Source organism: Panulirus ornatus, chromosome 57 (assembly GCF_036320965.1).
Source record: "Panulirus ornatus isolate Po-2019 chromosome 57, ASM3632096v1, whole genome shotgun sequence".
Taxonomy (NCBI): domain Eukaryota; kingdom Metazoa; phylum Arthropoda; class Malacostraca; order Decapoda; family Palinuridae; genus Panulirus; species Panulirus ornatus.
In genome coordinates, this window is record NC_092280.1 from 2,019,373 (window position 1) to 2,042,917 (window position 23,545).

The 23,545-nt window shown below is 40.4% G+C and overlaps 1 protein-coding gene across 1 annotated transcript in view; it reads left to right on the plus strand.

Moving 5' to 3' along the window:
• Positions 1–10,740: 10,740 nt before the first annotated feature.
• Positions 10,741–23,545, plus strand: part of LOC139766433 (uncharacterized) — a 111,568-nt gene continuing 98,763 nt past the window's right edge. The window contains exon 1 of the mRNA XM_071695118.1: positions 10,741–11,998. Coding sequence (XP_071551219.1) covers positions 11,938–11,998 — 61 coding nt within the window. The 5' untranslated portion in view covers positions 10,741–11,937. The remainder of the gene's footprint in view (positions 11,999–23,545) is intronic.

Genomic DNA, 23,545 nt, shown 5'->3' on the forward strand with positions numbered 1-23,545 from the left:
TTGTCAGGAGTTCTAGAGATAGAAAGACGCATAAGACAGCAAATATAGCTTCTCTTAGCTGATTCTGGTGCGGTGTTTTCAAGTTTGGCTTTGACCTTTTTATCTTTGTTTTTTTCAGAGGCAAGTGTTTTCAAAGACCTCCGTCAATTTTTCTAACCTAACCTTTGCTACCGCCGCTCCAACTCTCGTGTCTTTGTACATTCCTGAGTGAGTGTACGACATCACCTCGAAGGAAGGAAGAAGTCACTGTGATATCTGACCAGAGAGAGAGAGAGAGAGAGAGAGAGAGAGAGAGAGAGAGAGAGAGAGAGAGAGAGATCACGCCTTGATATCTTTGAGCGGTGTTCCAGTGACGGAGAGAAAAGCCTAAAATGAATATATCATAAAGAAATCTATACAACATTGTTATCAAGATATCGCCACAATTTACGATACGGCCAGTTAGATATCACGTTTATAATATAAGCACCAAAATAACCCAACTGAAATAACGTCGACAAATTGCCCGTGTTATAGAAGATATAGTAATATATCCAATCAAAGATATAGATAACAACATGTCCTAAATGTGATACGTCTATACGACTATGCCCAGGTTGTACTATAGATCACAACACATTCCAATGATAATGGATAGGGGAGCATAATTCACAGCATAGATAACATTATCATGACTCTATCTATTGATAACATAATTGGCAATATATTGCATCGACTGAGACGTTTGCCCACCGCTACAAATCCCTGTTATACCTGAACAGTACATAGGGACGAGAATCAAGTTACATTGCAGCGAAATCAGCCAAGGGACAATGCTTTATTCATCTGTGACATTTAGCAACTTCTGCTCGCCAGGGCGGCGATGTCGACGAATGTAGTGTTCGGTAAACAAGTTAATGGTTAAAGTTAGGATAAGCATAGACTTGAGATGAAGCGCGGTAGTTAAACCGTGTTCAAACAAATTCTATAGACTAAATAAGCAGTATTGTTTCTAAGCTTTATATTGCTCTATATTATCATTTTCTCGCTGACGTTGGTAATGCTGCTAATGTCGTTGATAACGCTTTTTGTTTATTTCATAACAAAAGTATTTTTCTTTTCTTTTTCTTTCGTACGTACAGCTACACCTGACCACCACAAGACGCCCTGAAGGTCACGGACGGTTAAGGAACTGATCGATAGAGGTGGTCAGCGTTCGTAAAAAGGCTGAGGATAGAACCCATTTACGTTGTTGATCATGGAATGTGTACATAAGAAACTATAACCTAAAGGGTAATAACCCAGTAAGATCGCTTCCAACAGAGGCATCAAAGTTTCTGTTACTACCGTTGCTCTGTTGACGGTCGCTTGTTGGCTTAATTCCACGGTCGGTCTCGGTCTCTCTCTCTCTCTCTCTGTCTCTGTCTGTCTGTCTGTCTCTCTCTCTGTCTCTCTCTCTGTCTCTCTCTCTCCCTCTCTCTCTCTCTCTCGCAATTTACAGACAAACCCACATAGAAGTCCCCACGTAACCAATACTTCCACCAAAGGCATAAGTCTATCAAAGTCTCAAAAAACCTTTCTCAGTTCCAGCATCACATTATATAGAAATTACTCTTGTATTATTTCCTCATCTTATAACCAGAGATCTTCCCCGTTTCTACAACCTTACCTAACGTCTACAACTCATGGTACGTTAAGAAGTCTACAATATTATCATCCATCATGTACATAATCCCTTCATAAACACCACTAATCTAACCTTTTATTTCCCACAACCCTTTATAAAAGATATAGCAGGAACTATAGCTACAGATATAGCAGATACAGTACACCAGCCTCTCTTCTATAGTAACAAACTATACTCATATCTATATCTTATATAATGGGCCTTCCCTCTGACCACTAACCACCCCCTTAGCCTCCACCCTTTACCCTTACTCTACAGGTCTTCCCTTAAGGGGTCATTAAGCAAAGTAATTAGAGTAAAGGATTAAGGGCAGCTCGAGGCGAGACCGTAAAGTGTCATTATACCTGAACATTAAGCTTTTCTAAGCTGTCTGAAGATTCAACCTTCGGGAACTCGTGTTCTAAGCTTTGATAAATGTATATGGTTAGCTCTGTGTTAGTAATGGAGAAAACCAATTGCTGATATACATACATATATATATATATATATATATATATATATATATATATATATATATATATATATATATATATATATATATATTATACCTTTCTCGCTCCACTGCGTCTAAGACTTGTTCTAAATACACCTCTGGAAAGTAAAATCATAGTCCATTTCCCCATTTTCTTCCTCCTGGATCATATTGACAGCATCGTTTTCTACTTCCTTTGAAACAGTGATTCTCTGGGTAGAGAACATACAGGTTTCACACACTGTTGTAGGATGTAGTGATGGGGGGGATCTCGATCCTACAGAAGATTCAGAGATCTACGAGGCTATGTATAGCTGAGCTCGGCTGTATGTAGCGGTAAACCGCTACGCTAAATCCATACAAGTCTCGCTCGCTCTCACTGCCAGGGTCTCCCCCCACTCCCCTCGCTGCACCTGACGTTTAAAAAACGGCCATCTTCAGCAACGACTGCCTCTGTGGACTCCCTCCCTCGACAGCAAGTCCTACGCTCCATAATCCCGACATCTGCCCCACACAGCTCAATTCGCTTCATCCCATTTACATACACGCGAGGGAGACAGCTACATTGCCATCACAGGGCTGGTGCACTGCGGCACACACACACACACACACACACACACACACACATTACATTTTCTTCATAGGACGTCCCTCACTATCCCTACCTCTCACTCCTTGGTATCATTTCTGTCTGCGTGTAAGTAACTCTGTTTCTCTACTATTTTCTTGCATCTCACTCCAGTAACTCTACTTCATTTCTCTCCCTTTGCAAATTCATTTGTCCATCTTTATACCAAACTTCGGAAAAAGTACGCTTAAGAATAATATCTTTGTTGTTTTCTAAAACGGATACGCAATTTTCTCTCCCCAAAAAAGTTCCTTTAATTGCAAAAGTATATTTCGTTACGGCCTCAATCCAGCGTCTTGTTCCTCTCTCGTCGTTCTTCTGTATAGTCACTTCTTCTATTTCAAGCCTCTAGCGAACGTATATTGACATATATCATCCATCTTGTGTCACGAAATCACGAAATCGACATCTTTATGTTGCTCATCAAACGTACGTTGAAAGAGCAGTCTTGTAATATGGAGTCATTACAATATCACTTATCATTCCTTTCTATTTTACGTTTCAATCTTTCTTATCATCTATAACATAAGCGTTATGTATAACCCTGTAGCATTATGATGCGATATATCACAACGGATTGTGTTATACCATTAAATCTAATCATAGACTTGATTATCTACAACAGATGAGCTCTTACTGTCTGACCCAATCCTCTTCTGTTACGATGTCAAGTGTTGTAAGGAAAGCTGAACAGAATGGTAAACATGTCTATATTTTTGTCACACGTCTTCCAACCATCACTTGTTTAATACCGTATGTTTGATCATGCAGTTCACCCTAGACCGTGGATATCACCCCTTACATCCTCATCCCCCCTAGTCTCTCTCTCTCTCTCTCTTCTCTCTCTCTCTCTCTCTCTCTCTCTCTCTCTCTCTCTCTCTCTCATCAACAACCCCCAGCCTCCCCCCTCACGCACTGAGCTTAATCTCCCCCCCCCCCCACCCCCTCTCTTGGCTAACAACCTGGACAGCTCATGTAATTCCCACAACCTCTCACATTTTCCATCCGGCGACCAGACAATCCACCTCCTGCTGAAGAGGTAATGTATCATACTGGAACCTAAGTTTGTGTCTCACTTCCAGACGAAGTGTGCTACTACCACCACCACTCTTTACCACATCTCTCAACAACCAGTGTTCTTAATCCCCTTTCTCCCAAAATGCTTATAAATTCTATGTCTGTCATTTCCATATTTCACTTACATACACAATACTGAGTACAGGATGTCTTAGGAAACCTAATAAAATCTACGTCTACAAGATATGCAGCGACTGATATATTGTGTCACATCCCAGAGCAACAGTTCTGATCAGAATTCATTTGTTATATTCACCTTCAGCTCTGCGAGGTTATAAAGGAAGTTTGATTCTATATAAAGTCTCTCTTATCCTGATCATAGATTCATAGCTAGATCTATACAGATGTTTCTAGACTCGGAAAACAAGTGTTACCGTACTCCGCCAGCATGTGGTTACCTGGCGAGTGGGGTGCAGTCACAAGGATGTACGAACCTAATTATATGTGGTTTTGGTATTATGAAAATGATGATAGCAATAATAATAATAATAATAATGATAATAATATTAATGATAATGATAATGATAGTAGTAATAATGATAATAATCATAATGATTATATAATGATAATAATATTAATGATGATAATAATAGTCAATATCATTACCGATGATAATTACAATAATAATGATAATAGTGATAATAATGATAAAAAACGAAAATATGTAATTTTTACAGACATATAGAAGGACTGACAGTGAATATATCTTTATATGGATATAGAAGACCAGAAAATGAATCAGTCCTTATCATACAAATGACCAATTCCTTCGAGTCCGTTTGGAGAGCGAGAGAGAAACTGTCTTAAGTTAGTTTTCACTGAATGAATTTAAATCTGACACCATGATTGAAGCCACGTGTGTCGGGACGGAAGACTTACGCTGCCAGGCGAAGATGGGAGAGGAGGAACAGGACACCAACCAGGGTGTATAATAGGATCGAAACAGGAGTTTATTGCGTCCGGGGGAAGCTTGAGTTACTAGAGAGAGAGAGAGAGAGAGAGAGAGAGAGAGAGAGAGAGAGAGAGAGAGAGAGAGAGAGAGAAAGGGGGGCATGGCAAGCTTGGGAAGTATCTTTTATACTTATTTATATCTTCGAGGGAGTAATAATTTTTTTTCCCCCGACGAACAAGATTCAAGAGAAAAGATTAAATTAATTAGAAATAAAAGAGGAAATCTGACCGATGAGAAATATTTGAGCGAGACAAACGTTGCAGGTGAAGATGAGACATAGCTCCTCAGTAGATGAGAAGTACTTGTAAGAGTTAGGAGTCCATGAGAAGAAAAGGAGAGTTGGTTATATAAGCAGTAAAGAAGTAATGTGTGAAGAAAATGGATGCTACCGAGATAAAAGATGGGGTACTAAAAGAAAATGAGGGAGGTGGGAGGGAAAATGGATGGAGGTAAATTTCTGGATATAAGTTTGGGTCTGGGTATTGGTACAAACTACATAGTACTTAATACATGGTACAAAATCCTGTACAGTCCCCTCCAGTCTAAATAAGGGGATGACTACAGACAAGAATACATAAAATTTCAGGAATGATCCTAGGAATTATTTTGTGAACATATGAGACAAGAATAATTCATAAAAAGTTGGATTAAATCTCCGTTAAAAACAATGAATACTGAGTATAAATCTGCACTTAAAAACTAATATGGTATTCTCTTCCATCGGTAAATATGGCTTTTACTATGTAACATGACATTTTCCAGAGGCTTATTAATATTAAAAGATTCTCCTTAAATATCTCAGCGAGTCAGTCATTGACATTATATATATATATATATATATATATATATATATATATATATATATATATATATATATATATATATATATATATATATGGTCTGTGTTTCATCAGTTCTTCGATATGACTGGTGTAAGAAATTTTGATAGAGATGACACATTACATTGATCTTTGATTAAACTATTTCTATAATCTCTTTTATCTCTGGTTTGGGGGATTATAACATAATTACCACATAACTATTTTATATGGTTTCCTTTGATAGGATGGCTCTGTAACCCTTGAAAAAAATATATGACATTCTCTTGTAAGCCCTTGTAGGTCAAGGAAAGTACCCATACTATCTTCTTAGTAATTTAGGGTAGTGTATAAGCCTTATAGGAGAATTATATACCAGTGTGACATATATAGAGGCAAGAAATAATCACAAAAAGCGTCTGGCTTTATTGAATAATGGAGATAAATAAGATTTCCACAGTAGAATGACACAGACCAGACAACCTTCGCCCCTGTGTTCATGTTACATCATAGAAACATGACACAAACACACACACACAAAAAGAAACATATCCTAGAATTGATATTGTTCCCCTGCCTGCCTGCCCTTCTTCCACAAGCCAGAACATTGGTATTCCCCAAGAGGTTTATTCTTTATGTCTCAGTTTAATACACTATACATGCTTGGGGCGGGAGGAGGGGGCGTGTGGGGAGGAGGGGGCGTGTGGGGCGTGGGGGAGGCAGAGATAAAGTCCCATGAAAGTTTAAACTTCTTCTGCTGATGTCTACAGCAGCAATCCCACCCTTGAGCCTAGGCTTGAAGGAGAGGAGGAGGAGGAAGAAGACACCTTCTGTTTACATCAGCAGCGAACTTGAGTCACATGATGGGGGCGCCCCCCCCCCATGGGAGAGGGGGTTAGGAGGGGGATGGGAGAGAGAGAGAGAGATAGGGAAGGGGTGTGGGAGGGGGGAGGGTCTCCAAATGTGAGGGACCCCCAGGGATGGCCTCCCGTTGTGTTATTCTTACACTCAACGTTTTCTTTCTTCTTTTTTTTTCTTTTTTTACCCCCAACTGCTGAGGGTTGTCTTTTACACTTCCTCTAGGAGACCTGCTATAATACCCCTGGGTGACCCCCTTTGGCATTCAGTTTTCATCTTTCATTGTTATCACACTCGTTCTTTCTTGTTTTTTCTTTCTTTCTTCTTCTTCTTCTTTTTCTTGTTGTCTCCATCGGTTCATATATATTCTTTACGGAGCGACGTGCGTCAGGTGATGCCCCAGGGATAATGACAGAGACCTGAGACCCTGAGCTAAGACAAATGGTTGTGAGATCTGTCTCCATTAATGGGGTAGAAGGGCTGGGATCGACTGGAAGATGGTGTGTAGGATATGTCCCTGGTGCTGGAGGGATGATGGGGGGGGGGGGGTGATGGACCAGAGGATAGTGGTGGTCCAGTGAAACACTGATATTGATGGGCCATGGACCGCATAGGTAGCTTAGGGAGAAGGGAGGCAGGTTGTTCGGTACAATGGACCACTTTGATCCATGATAGAGAATGCCTGACGTTGGACCAGGCTTTGGTTACCTGTGGACCAGACGGTTACATGGGCCCTCTCTCTCTCTCTCTCTCTCTCTCTCTCTCTCTCTCTCTCTCTCTCTCTCTCATTCTCTTTCTCCACCCACCAACAACATGCCTCGCCCCCTTGCGTCCCCGAGGGGGGGGGGGGGGGGGAGAACTCCCCAAGCGGCTCCTGACGGAGAGGAACAGGCGACTGGGACAGGCGAGACGAAGGTCTTACTTGAAATTTTAACTTCGACGATCTCGTCATGAATAGAAAATGGGAGGGAGGGAGAGCGTGAGGGGGGGGAGACTGGAGAGAGAGAGAGAGAGAGAGAGAGAGAGAGAGAGAGAGAGAGAGAGAGAGAGAGAGAGAGAGAGAGAGATGGGGCTTGTGAGTAAGATGGCTGGGAGAGAATGGGAATGAGGAGATGGGTAAGAGAAAATGGGAAAGGGATAGGAATGGGTTAAAAAGATATGGGAATGGGAGGAACATGATTAAGAGAAAATGAGAATAAAAAGATGTAAGAGAGAAAATGGGCAGAGGAATAGAACTGGTGAAAGAAGATGAGAAAGAGATTAGGAGAATAGGATTGGATTTACAGAAGATTGTGATTTACAATGAAAAGTTTACGTATCCTAGGCTTGTATATCTCTGCTATGTGTAAATGATTAGGCCATTCAAGGCTGTAAATCTATGCTTGGTGTAAATATCTAGGCCTCCCAGGGCTGTAAATCTATGCTTGGTGGAAATAAAAGCAAAACTCAAAAGGAGATGGGGAACGGACGCCATTTGCCTTATAGCACTATTATGCCTATTAAAGATAGACATCTGGTCTCAAAAACACAAAGACTTGTTTTCTCAGTAATCTCTATCATACTTTGACTCTTATTGTCGTGTGACATGGTCGTAGTGCCTTACATACGATGGTCATTTCAGTGGTTTAAGGGAATGAATAAATTCAAACTATATAAATCAAGATTTATGAAGAATTGTGAAAATTATTTAAGAAATCTCACCCACGTTAGGTCGTAAGTGTATAATATTCACGTAATTCATCCTGGTGTGAATTGATATTCACTGTAGCGTGAAAGACAGCTAATTCAATGTACATTTTGAAGGTTATTATGAAGTATTGCATCATGTAAGTGGAGCTTATTGATATTGATAGACCTATGGTAAGAGCCAAGGAGGAGGCAATTTTTCAGACAGTCTAAAAAGTCACATAGAATTTGATTTATAGGTTGTTAAATCCTCACTCAAGATTTTTAGAAGAAATCTAATGAAATTTATCTTCACCAATCACTACTGCAAGTGATAATTTTGTAAATATTTAGAATGATTATAAAAATATTTCTCTGTCAGTTGTTTTTGCTTGGAGTGTAATTTGCTGTACCCCATTTGTCTCTCATCAAAGTCTCAGACCTTACACGTTATCCTCAAGGCGTGGACGGGCGCGCGTGTCTTCGAAGTGTGTGTGTGTGTGTGTGTGTGTGTGTGTGTGTGTGTGTGTATCCTCCTCCCTTCCCTTAAGACACTGTACCTCCATTTCCCGGACCGTTAAATTGACGCTAACCTTCATCTTGCGAGAAACAAACGCTTCGTCTCCTCATAGGCCTACGAAGTCGTTGCCTATAAGCCAACTCTCTCTCGTGTATTTCGGTGTACATTACGCATTCTCTTTTCTCTTTAAATTCGTTATTTGTTATCCATTATTTGTTCAATCAGCCCACAAAGGTTCGTTGCTGCTGATATGTTTTCTTCGTGGAGACTTTACAAGCACCCTCGACTTAAAGAAGACACGTAAAACATTTCTTTTTTCTTGTCGATGCAGATGTTGCTGGCAGTCGTGGCTGAAGATGTGACCTTTCAACTCGAGGGAAACGTATGTATTCCTCTGGCTAAACTGGTTTACCTCCTCGGCACAGTTTAAAACTGGTTTTTAAACTGGTTTCCTAAATATTTCAGGCCTTTCCGGCTTGATGTATCACATGGGCGTAGATGGGATTACGTGGGAATGGGCGGGGATACGTGGGAATACATGGAAATACGTGGGAAGGCATTGGGTTACGTGGGAAGGCATTGGGATACGTGGGGATACTGGGGAAGGCAAGATAACAGATGCCATGAAGGTTGTACAAGATTATATGCTGGAGGAAAGGAATCGTATTCTAAACTTTAACACTAATGTGTTAATGGATACATTATGTAGATGGCTCCTTCCCCACCTACCACTGTAGATGGCTCCTTCCCCATCTACCACTGTAGATGGCTACTACCCACCCACCACTGTAGATGGCTCCTCCACCACCCACCAATGTCGATGGGTAGAGAATGATCGAACAGAAACCTCCATCCAACCAACAACTATAGGTAGATAGAGGATAGTACAGAGGAAGGCTCCTCCCTACCCATCACTATATAGAAGATAGAGGATAGTAGAGCAGAAGGCTCCATCCAACCCACTGGTATAGATGGATAGAGGATAGTAGAGCAGAAGGCTCCTCCCCTCAACCACCATACATACAAGTTCACACACCTCTGCTCCTATCCTCCTACTAGTCTTTCCCTCCCTTACTATCCATCTTGCCTAAGTGTAGCCTCATAGTGGGGTAAACACTATCCCATACCTCCACTGTCATCTGGTCCGACTCTTATGTTTTATTCGTTAAGTTAGATTTATTGGTGACTTTTCCTCTGTCTCCCATTTATTATTCAATTCCCTTGTGCCATGTACCCAGACCTCTCAAGATATTACATTTTTTTTTCGTCTTCTTTCGGTCATATTCTGGTTTTAATGCTCAATTCTCATGTTCTACTTTTTATGTTACGTTTAATGGATTCTTGCTTGCTTATGTTACGGCTCTTTTATTCTTATTTCACCCATGAATTTTCTACATCACACACACACACACACACACACACCTCTCTCTCTCTCTCTCTCTCTCTCTCTCTCTCTCTCTCTCTCTCTCTCAATGGAAAAGTCATGATCTCTTTCCTATCTCGTATTTCACTTTACGGAATCATCTTCAAGAAAATGAAAAGTTCTGGATTTACTTTAAAGACTAGCAAAAAAGACAAATATGATTTATCAAAATGTATTCTAGAAACGAAGGAAAAAAATGATCCCAATACATGCAAAACATTCAGAATAATACGATATTGGAACCATTATTCTCCGTCATATGACGAAGTTTCGTTGTAAGTATTTCCTAAAAAAAAATGAAAACGCAAATACTTAAGAAAACCTTGTGTAAGTTGGGTACTTACAAGGAATTACCAGGAGGTGAGGCTCGTTTTCTACATGGTGAGGGGGAGGTCAGGTCCATTACTTAATCAAAAAATAAGTTTGGGTATTGAAGGAGTTACTGTGGGCTGGGCTGACCCCAGCTCCTGTGGCAAATATATATCTAATGCTATGACACGCAGACCATTGAGGAACGAACCGTGTATGTGTGCGTGTGTGTGTGTGTGTGTGTGTGTGTGTGTGTGTGAAGTATCCATTTGTACTGTACGGGGAGGGAGTTTTACACTCGTGGGGCCCCAGCCATTCAACATTCTCGACCACCATACAGTTTCAGTTCACGCATCCTGTGTGTTTCGATCATGCATGGCTGTGTCATTCAAGAAAATCACTAACTGTTGTTCAAAGAAACTGTTCCATCTTCACTTACGTTCTCCACATGACTTCTCACGACTCTTCTCTCTTCCCTAAACACTTCTTCGGTCTGTCATGAATTTCGTATATGATGTCGGCTCGATATAACAATCTTATATATATATATATATATATATGATAGTTATACACACTAGATACATATATATATTCATTTTGTCTGGACTGTTGGCTATCTTAGGGCAGTCGACGACAGAGCTGTTCGCCAGGAGAACAATTTGCCAGGAAGGTGCTGCAAGACCGTGTTCGTTGGGGTCCTTCTGGTTAGATCAACCCAGAGGGGCTTTGGCAGTAGCGCGCGCTTCAGTGCATTGCCAACAGCGGGGCAGGACGGACGTGTGTTGCGTGGCTCTGTGTTGCCTCTCTCACAGAACCTGAGTACTATAGATTTTTTTTTTTCTTGTTCTGAAGAAAGACCTTGAGGTAGATTATACACCTCAGGGGTTTCTGCTGAAGATAGATGTTGAGGAAAGCACCAAGACTTCAGAGGTTATCAGATACTAACTTGTGGAAAGAAAATTTGAGTTTCTTCGCTGATAGTTTGTTAAAACACTCGACTCTATCATTACTCTCACATTCATTTGAGTACAATAAGTCTTACAACGTCATGATGACGTAAAAAAATACTTAATTGATATAGATCCACTCTATGAAAAAAGACCACTAAGGAGAAATAGAAATCAAGGATCTTTTCCGTTTATATCTATACAAATAATGCGAATAATATCGATTACAAAAACGTTGCAGTGTCGTTTAGAATGTGACTCACTTGGTCGCCAACTCGGGAAAGAGAAAAGTTTATAGGGGAGTTGGCGAGGCGCAGGACAGTCCATACATCTTCGCTGGACTGATTGTGGAGGTCGTCCTCGAAGGGAGAGAGGACCTATTTGACTTCGAGTCGGGTCACTCTCAAGTTGGGGGGAAAGTGTCGAAGGGAGACGTCAGTTTCCAGTGCTTGGAGAATTCCGTGGAGGGGAGTGAACGAAGAGAAACAGAGAGAGAGAAAAAGAGAGGAGGATAAAGAAGGGAACTGGAGAAGATCAAACACAAGTGGACGAGAAGTGAGGCTCACACACACACCAGCAAGTGTCTCAGTGCCTCAGGAACCATGAAGAACCAAATAACCAGCGTCCTGCTGGCCTCATTACTCCTCCTCAACCATTTCACAGGTAGGTCCTCTCCATGACCCTATCATCTACCTGACGCACCGAGAGTGACCTTTGGCCTGGAGGCAGAACAATGGAGCGAGGTATATACATGTCAATGGGTGACATTTCGCTTTCTAGTTAAAGTGAAGGAATTACTTTCATAGTATTAGAGTAAAGGATGAATGAAATACCTAAAGTAAGGGTACTATGAACGTAGGAAAGTATTAATAAGTTCAAAAAGTTGTATGATAGGAGGGAAAGGTCAAGAGATGGGACCCTGCGAAAGTAGCAGTACTTCATCTTACAAGAAAAAGTGATTACAGATGAATGATTACACTGGAAAAGTGTATCTAAATATACGTATGATACCATCCATGGAAAGAAAGAGATGTAGATAGAAAATGATAGCGAAATGCATTTCATATAATCTGAGAGGTTTCACATTGTGTATGTGAAACGTATTGTACAGGAAAATGTTTAAAGCTTTGGTTTGTCACTTATGTGTCTATAATCCACGAAAGAATGAAAAAGTTATAGCTGTAAGTAATGTCTATTTTCATCTTTCCACCAATACCTACTTCCACACTCTCAATTCCTTTTAGCTATTTGTTTCTCTCATAGGATCCGATTCTTATATCTACACAGTGTCTTACTCACCCCTAAACTTACGAAAAATGTTAATACTATTCTAGCATTGAGTCAACTTCTTCTTATGAGTATTTGTGAGGTTAGAAGTTAATCTTTTAAGTTTATATTCACAAGTTACTTTAGACAGAGCAGATGAGGGAAAAATGTGCGTCTGAATGTGAGGTTATCTTCTAAAAAAAATCATGAGATGAGATTTCTATGATATATAACGCGATGACACCGAAATTCAATCTGCATTTTAATCTTATACATACAGGTACATGCGAGGTAAGAACGACGAATGGAAATAACATAACATGAAATAAATATGACATTGAGAAAGTCAAAGATATGAACAGTATACGTGTGCCGATATGGATTGGTAGAATGCGCAAAAAATGTTTAGTTACATGAATATTCTCTTGGGAAGGACATATATCATTTTGTTCATGGTTATCATGAATGATGTTCATGTGGTTATCCACCCTCAGATATTCATGATATTCTCTGAAGCACCATTGCCAAGATTCGTCAGTATTCAAGAATTTTTGGGACGTGTTATTAATTTATATTGCTGATAAGATCTGTCACACTCCATCATCAAGAGTTTGACTTGTCGACAACCTATATCCTAAACTCGACCTGTCGACAGTACATACCATTAGGTCAATCTATCGCCAACCTATGCCCCATTAGGTCAATCTATCGCCAACCTATGCCCCATTAGGTCAATCTATCGCCAACCTATGCCCCATTAGGTCAATCTATCGCCAACCTATGCCCCATTAGGTCAATCTATCGCCAACCTATGCCCCATTAGATCGACAGTCATCAATCCCTCCCATTACCTCGACCCTTTATCATTCTGTATCACCAGCTCAACCTTCCATCAACCTGCACGCCATCAAATCGATCATAGATCAAACCTCGTCATCACATCGACCCTTCACCATCTTCAGCACCATCAACACGACCCATCATCAACCTGGAGCAGCAATTCCACCTTCCATTTATCCTCGTACCATCAACTCGCCCATCTGTCAATCTCAACCACCATCTCGTCAGGAGAATGGAAGCATCAAGGACGATTCGCATAAACCTTTCATCAGGGAATGTCACCTTTTCTGTCGCATTTTTGTGGAGGAAGCGAACGCATATTCTCTCTCTCTCTCTCTCTCTCTCTCTCTCTCTCTCTCTCTCTCTCTCTCTCTCTCTCTCGTGCAAAGCGGATGTTTCCAAGGCAGTAGGCAGAGAGAGAGAGAGAGAGAGAGAGAGAGAGAGATCGTACATTCCTCATCTACCTCATAAACACACATTTCCCTCTCCCTCCTCCCCCTCTACACAGCACAAACCTTACCACATAATGATACACCTGAGCCACATAGATCAGTGTGTACATCACCTCACACATGATAGAGTGTTCTTGGTGGCACACAAGGCTACAGGTACGACCCTCACCAAGTCCCTGGTGGACACGAGACCTTATGGAAATCACCTCATCTTTTCCTGCCGTAAAAACTGCAGATCAGAGGAGTGTATTCTGACTGATCCTGTATTCATACTATTACGGAGAACGCATGTGTATACATGTGTGTATATATGTATATGTTTGTGTATATGTATGTGAATGTGTTTATGTTGATATGTATATGTATGTATATGTGATTGTATGGGTATTTATGTATATACATATATGTGCACATGAGTGGACGGACCATTCTTTGTCGGTTTCCTGACGCTACCTCGCTGACGCGGGAAATGGCGATCAAGTATGATAAAGATGAGTATTACATATATATGACAGAATAAACTTTCTGATAGAATACTTATACAATACCCCCCTCCCCCAACCCCCCCACTGGATATGGGTCGTTGATGTAAATGATACATTTTCTAAGATACATTTCTAATACATTAATCCTTAGCCAGAGTTTGATGAAGACTATTATTATATTCAGAAGCCGTGTGTGTGTGTGTGTGTGTGTGTATGTGTGTGTGTGTGGGCGTGTGTGTGTGTGTGTGTATGTGTGTGTGTGTGTGTGTGGGCGTGTGTGTGTGTGTATGTGTATGTGTGTGTGTGGTGTGTGTGTGTGTGTGGTGTGTGTGTGTGTGTGTGTGTGTGTGTGTGTGTGTGTGTGTGTGTGTGTGATCCACTACATGTCTTATAGGAGTCAATTCAATGATGATGAACAGCAATGTGGATAAATATATACATGTGATTGATGCAGTTCAAAGAGGAAACTATGGATCTAAATTGCACTGGATGGAGTAATCTAAGGGATTACTGTAATCCCTGTTGGATTAATTTGAGGATTAATCGCACGTGTTATTGGTGATCTGATGAAAGAAAAAAAATATTCAATCATGTTCTCTCTATAGACCAAAAATAAGTTTATAATTGTTCAACGTGTACCTATCATTGTGGAGGATCGTTTTGAAATGTCATAGTGATGTACAACCAATGAATGACGTACACTTCATACACCCTGACGAAACTGTCAAAGTTAATTTCCCTAATACCTAAGAGAGAGAGGAAGTTAGGAGAAACTTGTAAGACTTAGTTACAAAGGCAAATGTTAATTTCCGATTCCTCCAGGATGATTATAAGATTATCTTGTTATGTTTCATGGATTATCATGATCAAGTGATTTTAGGATTGATATGGTCGACCCATATATCTTCCTACGATCAATATTTTTTTTTTTCTACTATTCGCTATTTCCCGCATTAGCGAGGTAGCGTTAAGAACAGAGGACTGAGCCTTTGAGGGAACATCCTCACTTGGCCCCCTTCTCTGTTCCCTTCTTTGGAAAATGAAAAACGACAGGGGAGGACTTCCAGCCCCCCGCTCCCTTCCCTTTTAGTCGCCTTCTACGACACGCAGGGAATACGTGGTAAGAATTCTTTCTCCCGTATCCCCAGGGATATATATATATATATATATATATATATATATATATATATATATATATATATATATATATATATATATACTAGCGTAAGACAGGTACCCATTTCATCAACCAACTCTTAGAGTAGGATGAACAGCTGGGTTGACTATGTACCCACTGCCGTAACCAGGATTCGAACGTATGCCCTGGACCCCGGGCGTCAGGAACATTACACCACGGAGGCTACGTCCCTCACATACAGTCATGCCGACCATGAGCATCGAGCCATCCTAGTAGAATGGAACCATCGAACTAAGACAGTGTTACCATCAGCTACCAAACCCCTTACACATATACCTTTAAGCAGCATGCAAATACATAAGCAGGCGCTTGGGTCTCTCGTGATCCCTTCTTGCCCTGGGAGTATATCACCCAGCCATCCTGGTAATCCAAACTCAGGTCAAAGTAAGCCAGACTGAGCCTCGGTCTTAGGGTTAAGTAATGATGCAAGACTGACTAACACACACAAGAAATGGAGAAGATTCCTCACAACGTCAATATTATCAAAGGGTCCTGTTGATGTTGTCAGAATACTCTCTTCACTACGAATATTTGTCTATCTATATCAAATATCGTCTATTAAGTGCGAATATCTGTCTGTCTATATCAAATATCGTCTATCCAGTGCGAATATCTGCCTGTCTATATCAAATATCGTCTATTAAGTGCGAATATCTGCCTGTCTATATCAAACATCGTCTATTAAGTGCGAATATCTGTCTGTCTATATAAGAACCGTTTATTCAGTGCGAATATCTGTCTGTCTGTGTCTGTCTGTCTGTCTGTCTGTCTGTCTCTCTCTCTCTCTCTCTCTCTCTCTCTCTCTCTCTCTCTCTCTCTCTCTCTCTCTCTCTCAAATATCGTGTATTCAGTGTGAGTATGTCTATATATTTCAAATACTGTCTGTTCAGTGCGAATATCTGTATATCTATATCAAATAAAAGGTATTCAGTGCAAACTACTATCTATCTATATCAAATATCGTGTATTCAGAGTGAATAAGTCTATCTATATCAAAAACCGTCTATTCATTGCGAATATCTACTTATCTATATTCATCTATCTATATCAGAACTGCCTGTTCAGCGCAAGTGTCTATCTATCTAAATCAAGAAAATTCTATTACAAAAATCTATCTACATCAGGACCATTCCTTCAGTATGACTATCTATCTAGCTACACAGAAGGATTCCTTCAGAATGGATATCTATCTATCTACACAGAACAGTCTGTTCAGTACGAGACGAGGGTATGAATCATTATCATATGAATCATTATGATATGAATCATTATCATATGAATCATTATGATATGAATCATTATGATATGAATCATCATATGAATCATTATGATATGAATCATTATCATATGAATCATTATCATATGAATCATTATCATATGAATCATTATCATATGAATCATTATCATATGAATCATTATCATATGAATCATTATCATATGAATCATTATCATATGAATCATTATCATATGAATCATTATCATACGAATCATTATCATACGAATCATTATCATATGAGTCTGGTTCATGAACAGGCGTTATGATCACATCATGTAGTAATAATGTAGTATCGAATGACCTCTCTAAGCCTACCTTAGCCTCTAGAACTAACTCTAAAAAACACTTATAGTAACACAAGACTCACTTAAGTGCGTCCCTGATGCATAGAACAGTCTTTAGAAGTGTAAGTGCCTCTCCAAGACTTCACACACACACACACACACACACACACACACACAAGATGTACTAACTAGACACCTGTACACTCAGAAGACTGTACATCAGTAGTTATCACATTGCCAGACGTGGATTTGATTAATGAAGCTCCACTAACTATGTCCTTTTCTGAGCCAAGAGGATGTAATACGAAGCCAGACGGAGCAGCGAGACGGTTCTCCGGTTCAGTGATGCAGTAAAACAGGAAAAAAAAGATGAGTTTGAGTTACAAAGACGAACGGACGATAGGTGTACACAGGAGCGAGGGAAACATTTAATTAGATTTATAATAAAGACAGGATTATGTTCTCAAGTGTGTAGCTTCCTCGTTGTTCGGGTTGCGCTACCACACTGGTGGTATGCGTACCGCTACAGCTACCTGAGCTGGTAGTCCATGTGGGGTGATACACGTATGTATGTATGTATGATGTAGGTATTCATGTATGTACGTATTTATGTATGTATGTATGTATGTATGTGTGCATGTATGATGTAGGTATGCATGGATGCACGTAATTATATATGTATGTATGCATGTATGTATGTATGTATGTATGATGTAGGTATGTATGTATGTATGTATGTATGTATGTATGTATGTATGCTTTATCTAATGGTTACCAGCAGCAAAATAACCACGAGGCAGACACATCTTTAGATGAATGTTGTGTGTAGCAGTAATTAAACACCCACTAATTAGGGACAAACATTGACCCCATCTGCCCTTTGCTGGTAGGAAGTGGCGAGATGATCAGGACTGGGTAGTAGAATGGTTGGTTAGTGGCTGGAAAGATGGATTAGGGCTTAAGGAGTGATTAAGGTGGATTAATGGCTTTTATTCTGTCTGCAGCGAAGACCAGAGAAGGCAGAGACCTCGAAGTTCCATAGTTCTGAGTTCGAGTGGACAATATGTCGTGGTGATTATTCATTGTGATGGCGGGTCCTGTTAGCAGTAGGAGCGAGGGCAAGTGAGGGAGGGAGAGAGAGAGCGAGAAGGGAGGGCAAGGATCCTTTGTCCTTCGTGGGAAGGGCTCTGGCTGGAAGGACGCGTGACTTCCAGGTAGTTCCAGGGAAACGCCTTCATCTCCTCCTCTCTTTTGCCTTACACGTCTCCTGTTTTGGATCTCGATACTTGCTGGAATTTGCGTCTGATCTAAGGGTCATTAATTCCGTCTCTTATAAAGTGTAGTTTCTTCTGTTGCCTCTGAAAAAATGCGAGACATCAAGGGCGGTTTTCTTTGCCTCTGTTTCTGAAAGTGCGACGCCTTAGAAACACAAGATAACAAAGCTAATTATAAGTATTTCTGCCTTTGATCATGGATGTGTATATGGTGTGCTTGTATATGTGTTGTGTGTGTGCGTAGAACTGACTCTCAGGAAGAGTAGAAAACCCATCAGTAATATTAGTAATAGACCCATGTACTGAATTGGGCCCCAGCCTCCTGTGTCCTGCTGGGCTGGACACCAGTGCCACACTCTCACGGCCCTTTGGTAAGTACTTCACATTTCTTTAACCAAAGATAAAAGATGACGCAGAAAAATATAGATAAAACATCTCTCGATTTCAGCTGATGTTATCTTATACGTTCTGTCTACGGTTTTAACTTAAAAGAAATTCATAAGGAGTGCAGAAATTTATCTATTCACTTGTGTTTTTGTTATCTGGTAGTGTGGGATCTTTTGCTTACGTAGTGTATTAGTGAATTTACTGAGAGATGACGGAGTGGTTATAAAGGAAAGACGTTTGACTGTCGGCCCAAAAGTTGCAGAGTTCGACCCCAGCTGGTTTCTACCTCGACCTGTGTGTGTCCCCTGTTTTACTCAGGTATAAATGAGTAATAGAGAGATGAAGATTGGTTAGATGTTAGGTTCCTGTGTGCATTGGTCTGGAAAATGTTAATTTCTTTCTCTCTCTCTCTCTCTCTCTCTCTCTCTCCATGCTCTAGGGCATTATAGTACGGGAATTTAAGAGAGAGAGAGAGAGAGAGAGAGAGAGAGAGAGAGAGAGAGAGAGAGAGAGAGAGAGAGAGAGAGAGAGCTGTTTGCGGAAAAAAAAATATACGGATGGCAAATACACATCAACGCCCATGGCAATTCATCAGTATTTTATTGCCGTATTGACATATGGCCAGAGGTCTCCCATATCGATTAATACTGAGTCATATCAATATCCTATGGCCTCCTATGGCCTCCTATGGCCTCTTACGGAATGATTATATTGCTCTTTACGACCCCATTAATATCTATTTACTGCAATTTATTTTTTCACAAAATTCCCCTCGCTATAAACGCACTCGTAGGTATGAAATGACTGTCGTTAATGCTAAAAAATGTGGATAGTCGTTAAGGTTAGAAATGTTAGAAAAAATGTGGATAGTCGTTAAGGTTAGAAATGTTAGAAAAAATGTGGATAGTCGTTAAGGTTAGAAATGTTAGAAAAATGTGGATAGTCGTTAAGGTTAGAAATGTTAGAAAAATGTGGATAGTCGTTAAGGTTAGAAATGTTAGAAAAATGTGGATAGTCGTGAAGGTTAGAAATGTTAGAAAAAATGTTAGGGTGATTTTTAGAGGAAAAGAATTAGAAGGAATGTAATTCCATCCGAAAATGGGACTTTAGGTAAAAGGCTATAAGGGTGTTTATCGAGATAATTGCCCAACACGTAGAAGGTTTCCTTACCTTCGTTAAGGTAAAATTCTGCACAAAACATATCGTAAAGAAGTATATCACAAGTATACTGGGATGGAATATATTCCGGAACATTTCCATATTGTTGTAGTCCTGAAGTGGACCTCATTTCTGAAGTGGATCATTTCCTTCAGGTCGATCCATATACGCTGGATTATTAACAAAATCATCCGTCAGATTTGATCCTCTAACTAAAATCCATAATCATCCACATCTCCTGCCGTGAGAATGATCCACCTAAATCCACACAGACTGCAGTAATGGTCTAAATGTTCCTTCCCTTCCCAAGTCTGGTCCATTCTAAGGGTCTGGTGTCCTTCTAGAGAGGTGTCGTTAATGGATTCGAATGGCATAAGCTTGAGTCTATGATTTAATGTTCTTCAGTCTATTTCTTGGTCGAGGAACGTGTGAGGTAGGTGTGTTGTCTGTGTAAAACCCGATCTTCTTCATCCATTCATTCCGCTTCTGCATTCATTCATTCTGCTTCTTTCTGAAGGAAAGATCTTATGGTTTCGTGAGCAATTTTCTTTCACCTATTAGCCAAGATCAAGTTAAAAGACCGCCATTGATAGATTATAAAGGACTGGGCATCCATATTACTTTTTCATTACAGAATTTTACGTAAACTTTGAAGGATGCTTGTGGGAGCCATGGGTGGATGCTGGCGAAAACCTTGAGTTAGATGAAACCTCTGTTGAAAACCAATGTTGTAGAAGATATGGTTTCAGATGAGGTGTGCGACCACAGCTTTCCTTTCCTAGTTCCTGGCGCTACCTTACTAACGCGGGAGACACAGCGAACACAGACGAATATAGGTAAATGAATTGATATAGAGATATAGATTTATATCAGGCCAGTGAAATGGATAATGGCTTTAAGCTCATTCTGTATTCTGACTCATTAAACACCGAATGATTTCGCCAGCAGGGAACAATGAGTGGTAAATATCCATTTAACACATGTGGATGACTTCCGGTGAGTGGTCGTAAATTTACGAATTCCCACAACTACAATGTTAACATTAATATATTTTCCCCCCAACATTTAATTCAAATGTTGATATATCTTTTTCTAACACTGTGGCAATTTGAAATGAGACACGATGGCTGAGCTGTGTTTGCATAGTCGATGTTTGCCGAGACAAAACCCCTTTTGGTCTAGAAGTGTTTTTCTACGAGACGGATTCGAACGGATTATGCTAGACGGATTCTTTCAATTGGATTCAGATTCTAATAGAGGGACTCTGATCCTAGTAGACTCTACCAGATGGACTGGAATAAATTCGAATGGGTTTGAATGTAGCGTTAGCCTGTTCGATGATCCTTTATCTACACAAGGGACGATAAGACACGATAACTCAAACTGTTCTAAACTAGAATCTATGGCATCCAATTTTGGTCTGATTACGTCGATCGCCTTCGTCTAATATATATATATATATATATATATATATATATATATATATATATATATATATATATATATATATATATATATATTCTATCTATTTCATCACCAGCATCTGAAATGTCAATGCTTTCATGGTGACAAAATCAACTTTGTCTAAATATGTCTGTATAATTTCCCTCTCATATCGCCACTGTTCAAAATATAATTTTTTTTTAACCTACTGAATTGTCTTTGTCTAAAACACAATAGTTTTCCTGTCAATTAACTCGCTCCCGTGTACACTAAAACGCTAGAGAGGCTATGTCACTCTTCTTGACCTGACCCACCTCCCTCATGACCTGTCAAGCCAACAGCCTTAGGTCACATCACCTGCCTTAATTCATTACCTGCTGTGACCTGGCAAACTAGCAGACCTGGATTACTTCGCCTGATCTGACCCACTACTTGTCATGACCTGGCGAGCTGATAGATTTGTCACCTGACCTGACCCAACCTGGCAAGTTAGCAGTCCTGGCTTACTTCACCTGACCTGGGTCAATTCTGTTGTACCTGGTAAGTTGGTAGACCCGGATCACTTCACTTGACCTGGCCCGTGACCTGTCGTGACTCGGCAAACAGGTCACCTGCACGCACATAGCATGATGGATCATTAAGGTCCTAACACAGAGGACCATGCAGCCATCTTGACAGGCGTGGATAGACGTTGGATAGGAGCATACTATAAGCGGATATGGATGCGTGTGGATAGTCTGGGATCGATGTAGATGGGTGTTAATGAATGTGGATGGAATAGGACTGGTGTAGGAGGAGATGGATGGAGGTGGATGGATGTGGATAGACATAAAAATCCCAGGAGAATCACCACGCAATATCCGGCCATCGGCACTGTCATATTCGCCAAAACTCTCCTCATCACAGACACCCGACCCAGCCAACAGCTGAGGAAATACACAGAGGAGCATTACAGCTTGTGCTGGGAGGTCTTGATACAAAACTCCTTCAATCAAGACATTCTGTATGATTGTCTGGTTACAGGAGTAGCCAAGGATATGTGACTGCCCCAGCTCGCTTTCCTAGGTTATATGCCAGGTAATATCCTGCTCAGGATTACAGGAGGAGTGGGAGGAGGTGAGGGACGTCGTCCTTTGTATCGGGGCTGGTCGGATGTGGGGGACCTGGAGACGTCCAGTTGGCTCTAGAGTAGTACTCCCTCCGTCTCATACATAAATATAGAAAACGAGAGATGATGTTTCAGGATGGCATTTGAAACACAATACTGTACCTTTTGAATATGTGATAGAGGACTCTCACTCCCTCTTTCTTTCTTTCTCTTTTTCTCCCTCTCTCTCTTTCTCTCTTTACATATTTAACAGGGATGTGTATTGCTGACGCACAAGCTTCGGGATTTGTGCATATATAAGAATACTGCAGCTTTCTCGCACGTTTTTCAAAATATGTATAGCTTTTTGCGTATATGTATATATATATATATATATATATATATATATATATATATATATATATATATATATATATATATATATATATACTGGTGGAGACAAAATTGATTGCCGCCTTCCATCAAAGGAACTAATTAATCTCATTTCTGGTTAATGACCTTGAACTAGAGTTGTAATTACTAGGAACAGTTGTAGGGTTTGGTTTGTGGTGTTGTTCTGGCTCTGTTACGGGTGCTAGTCTAGCTCTGTTACCAGCGTTGGTCTGGCTCTGTTACCAGCGTTGGTCTGGCTCTGTTACGGGTGTTGGTCTGTGTTTAGTTTTGTTTTTCTTAGTCTTCTCCTTTGCTCTCTGGTTATCTACATGTTTGTCTGGCTGTCTGCCTTTCTCTCTGACGGTCTAACAGTCTGTCTGTTAAGTCTGTGTGTCGTCTGTCTGTCTGTCTGTCTGTCTGTCTCTCTCTCTCTCTCTCTCTCTCTCTCTCTCTCTCTCTCTCTCTCTCTCTCTCGTCTGAACAGCAGTTACACTTGAAACCAACAAACACAACATTAACCTCTCTAGTAAGACCTCACAAATAACTGGAAATCATCTATCGACGTAAACAGTGTATTCCATAGTGGCTACACATGACGTAATCTAAGATCAAACTCAGGTAGATGGCTCGAACGAATATTGATACTGACCATCCCACCACGACAGCA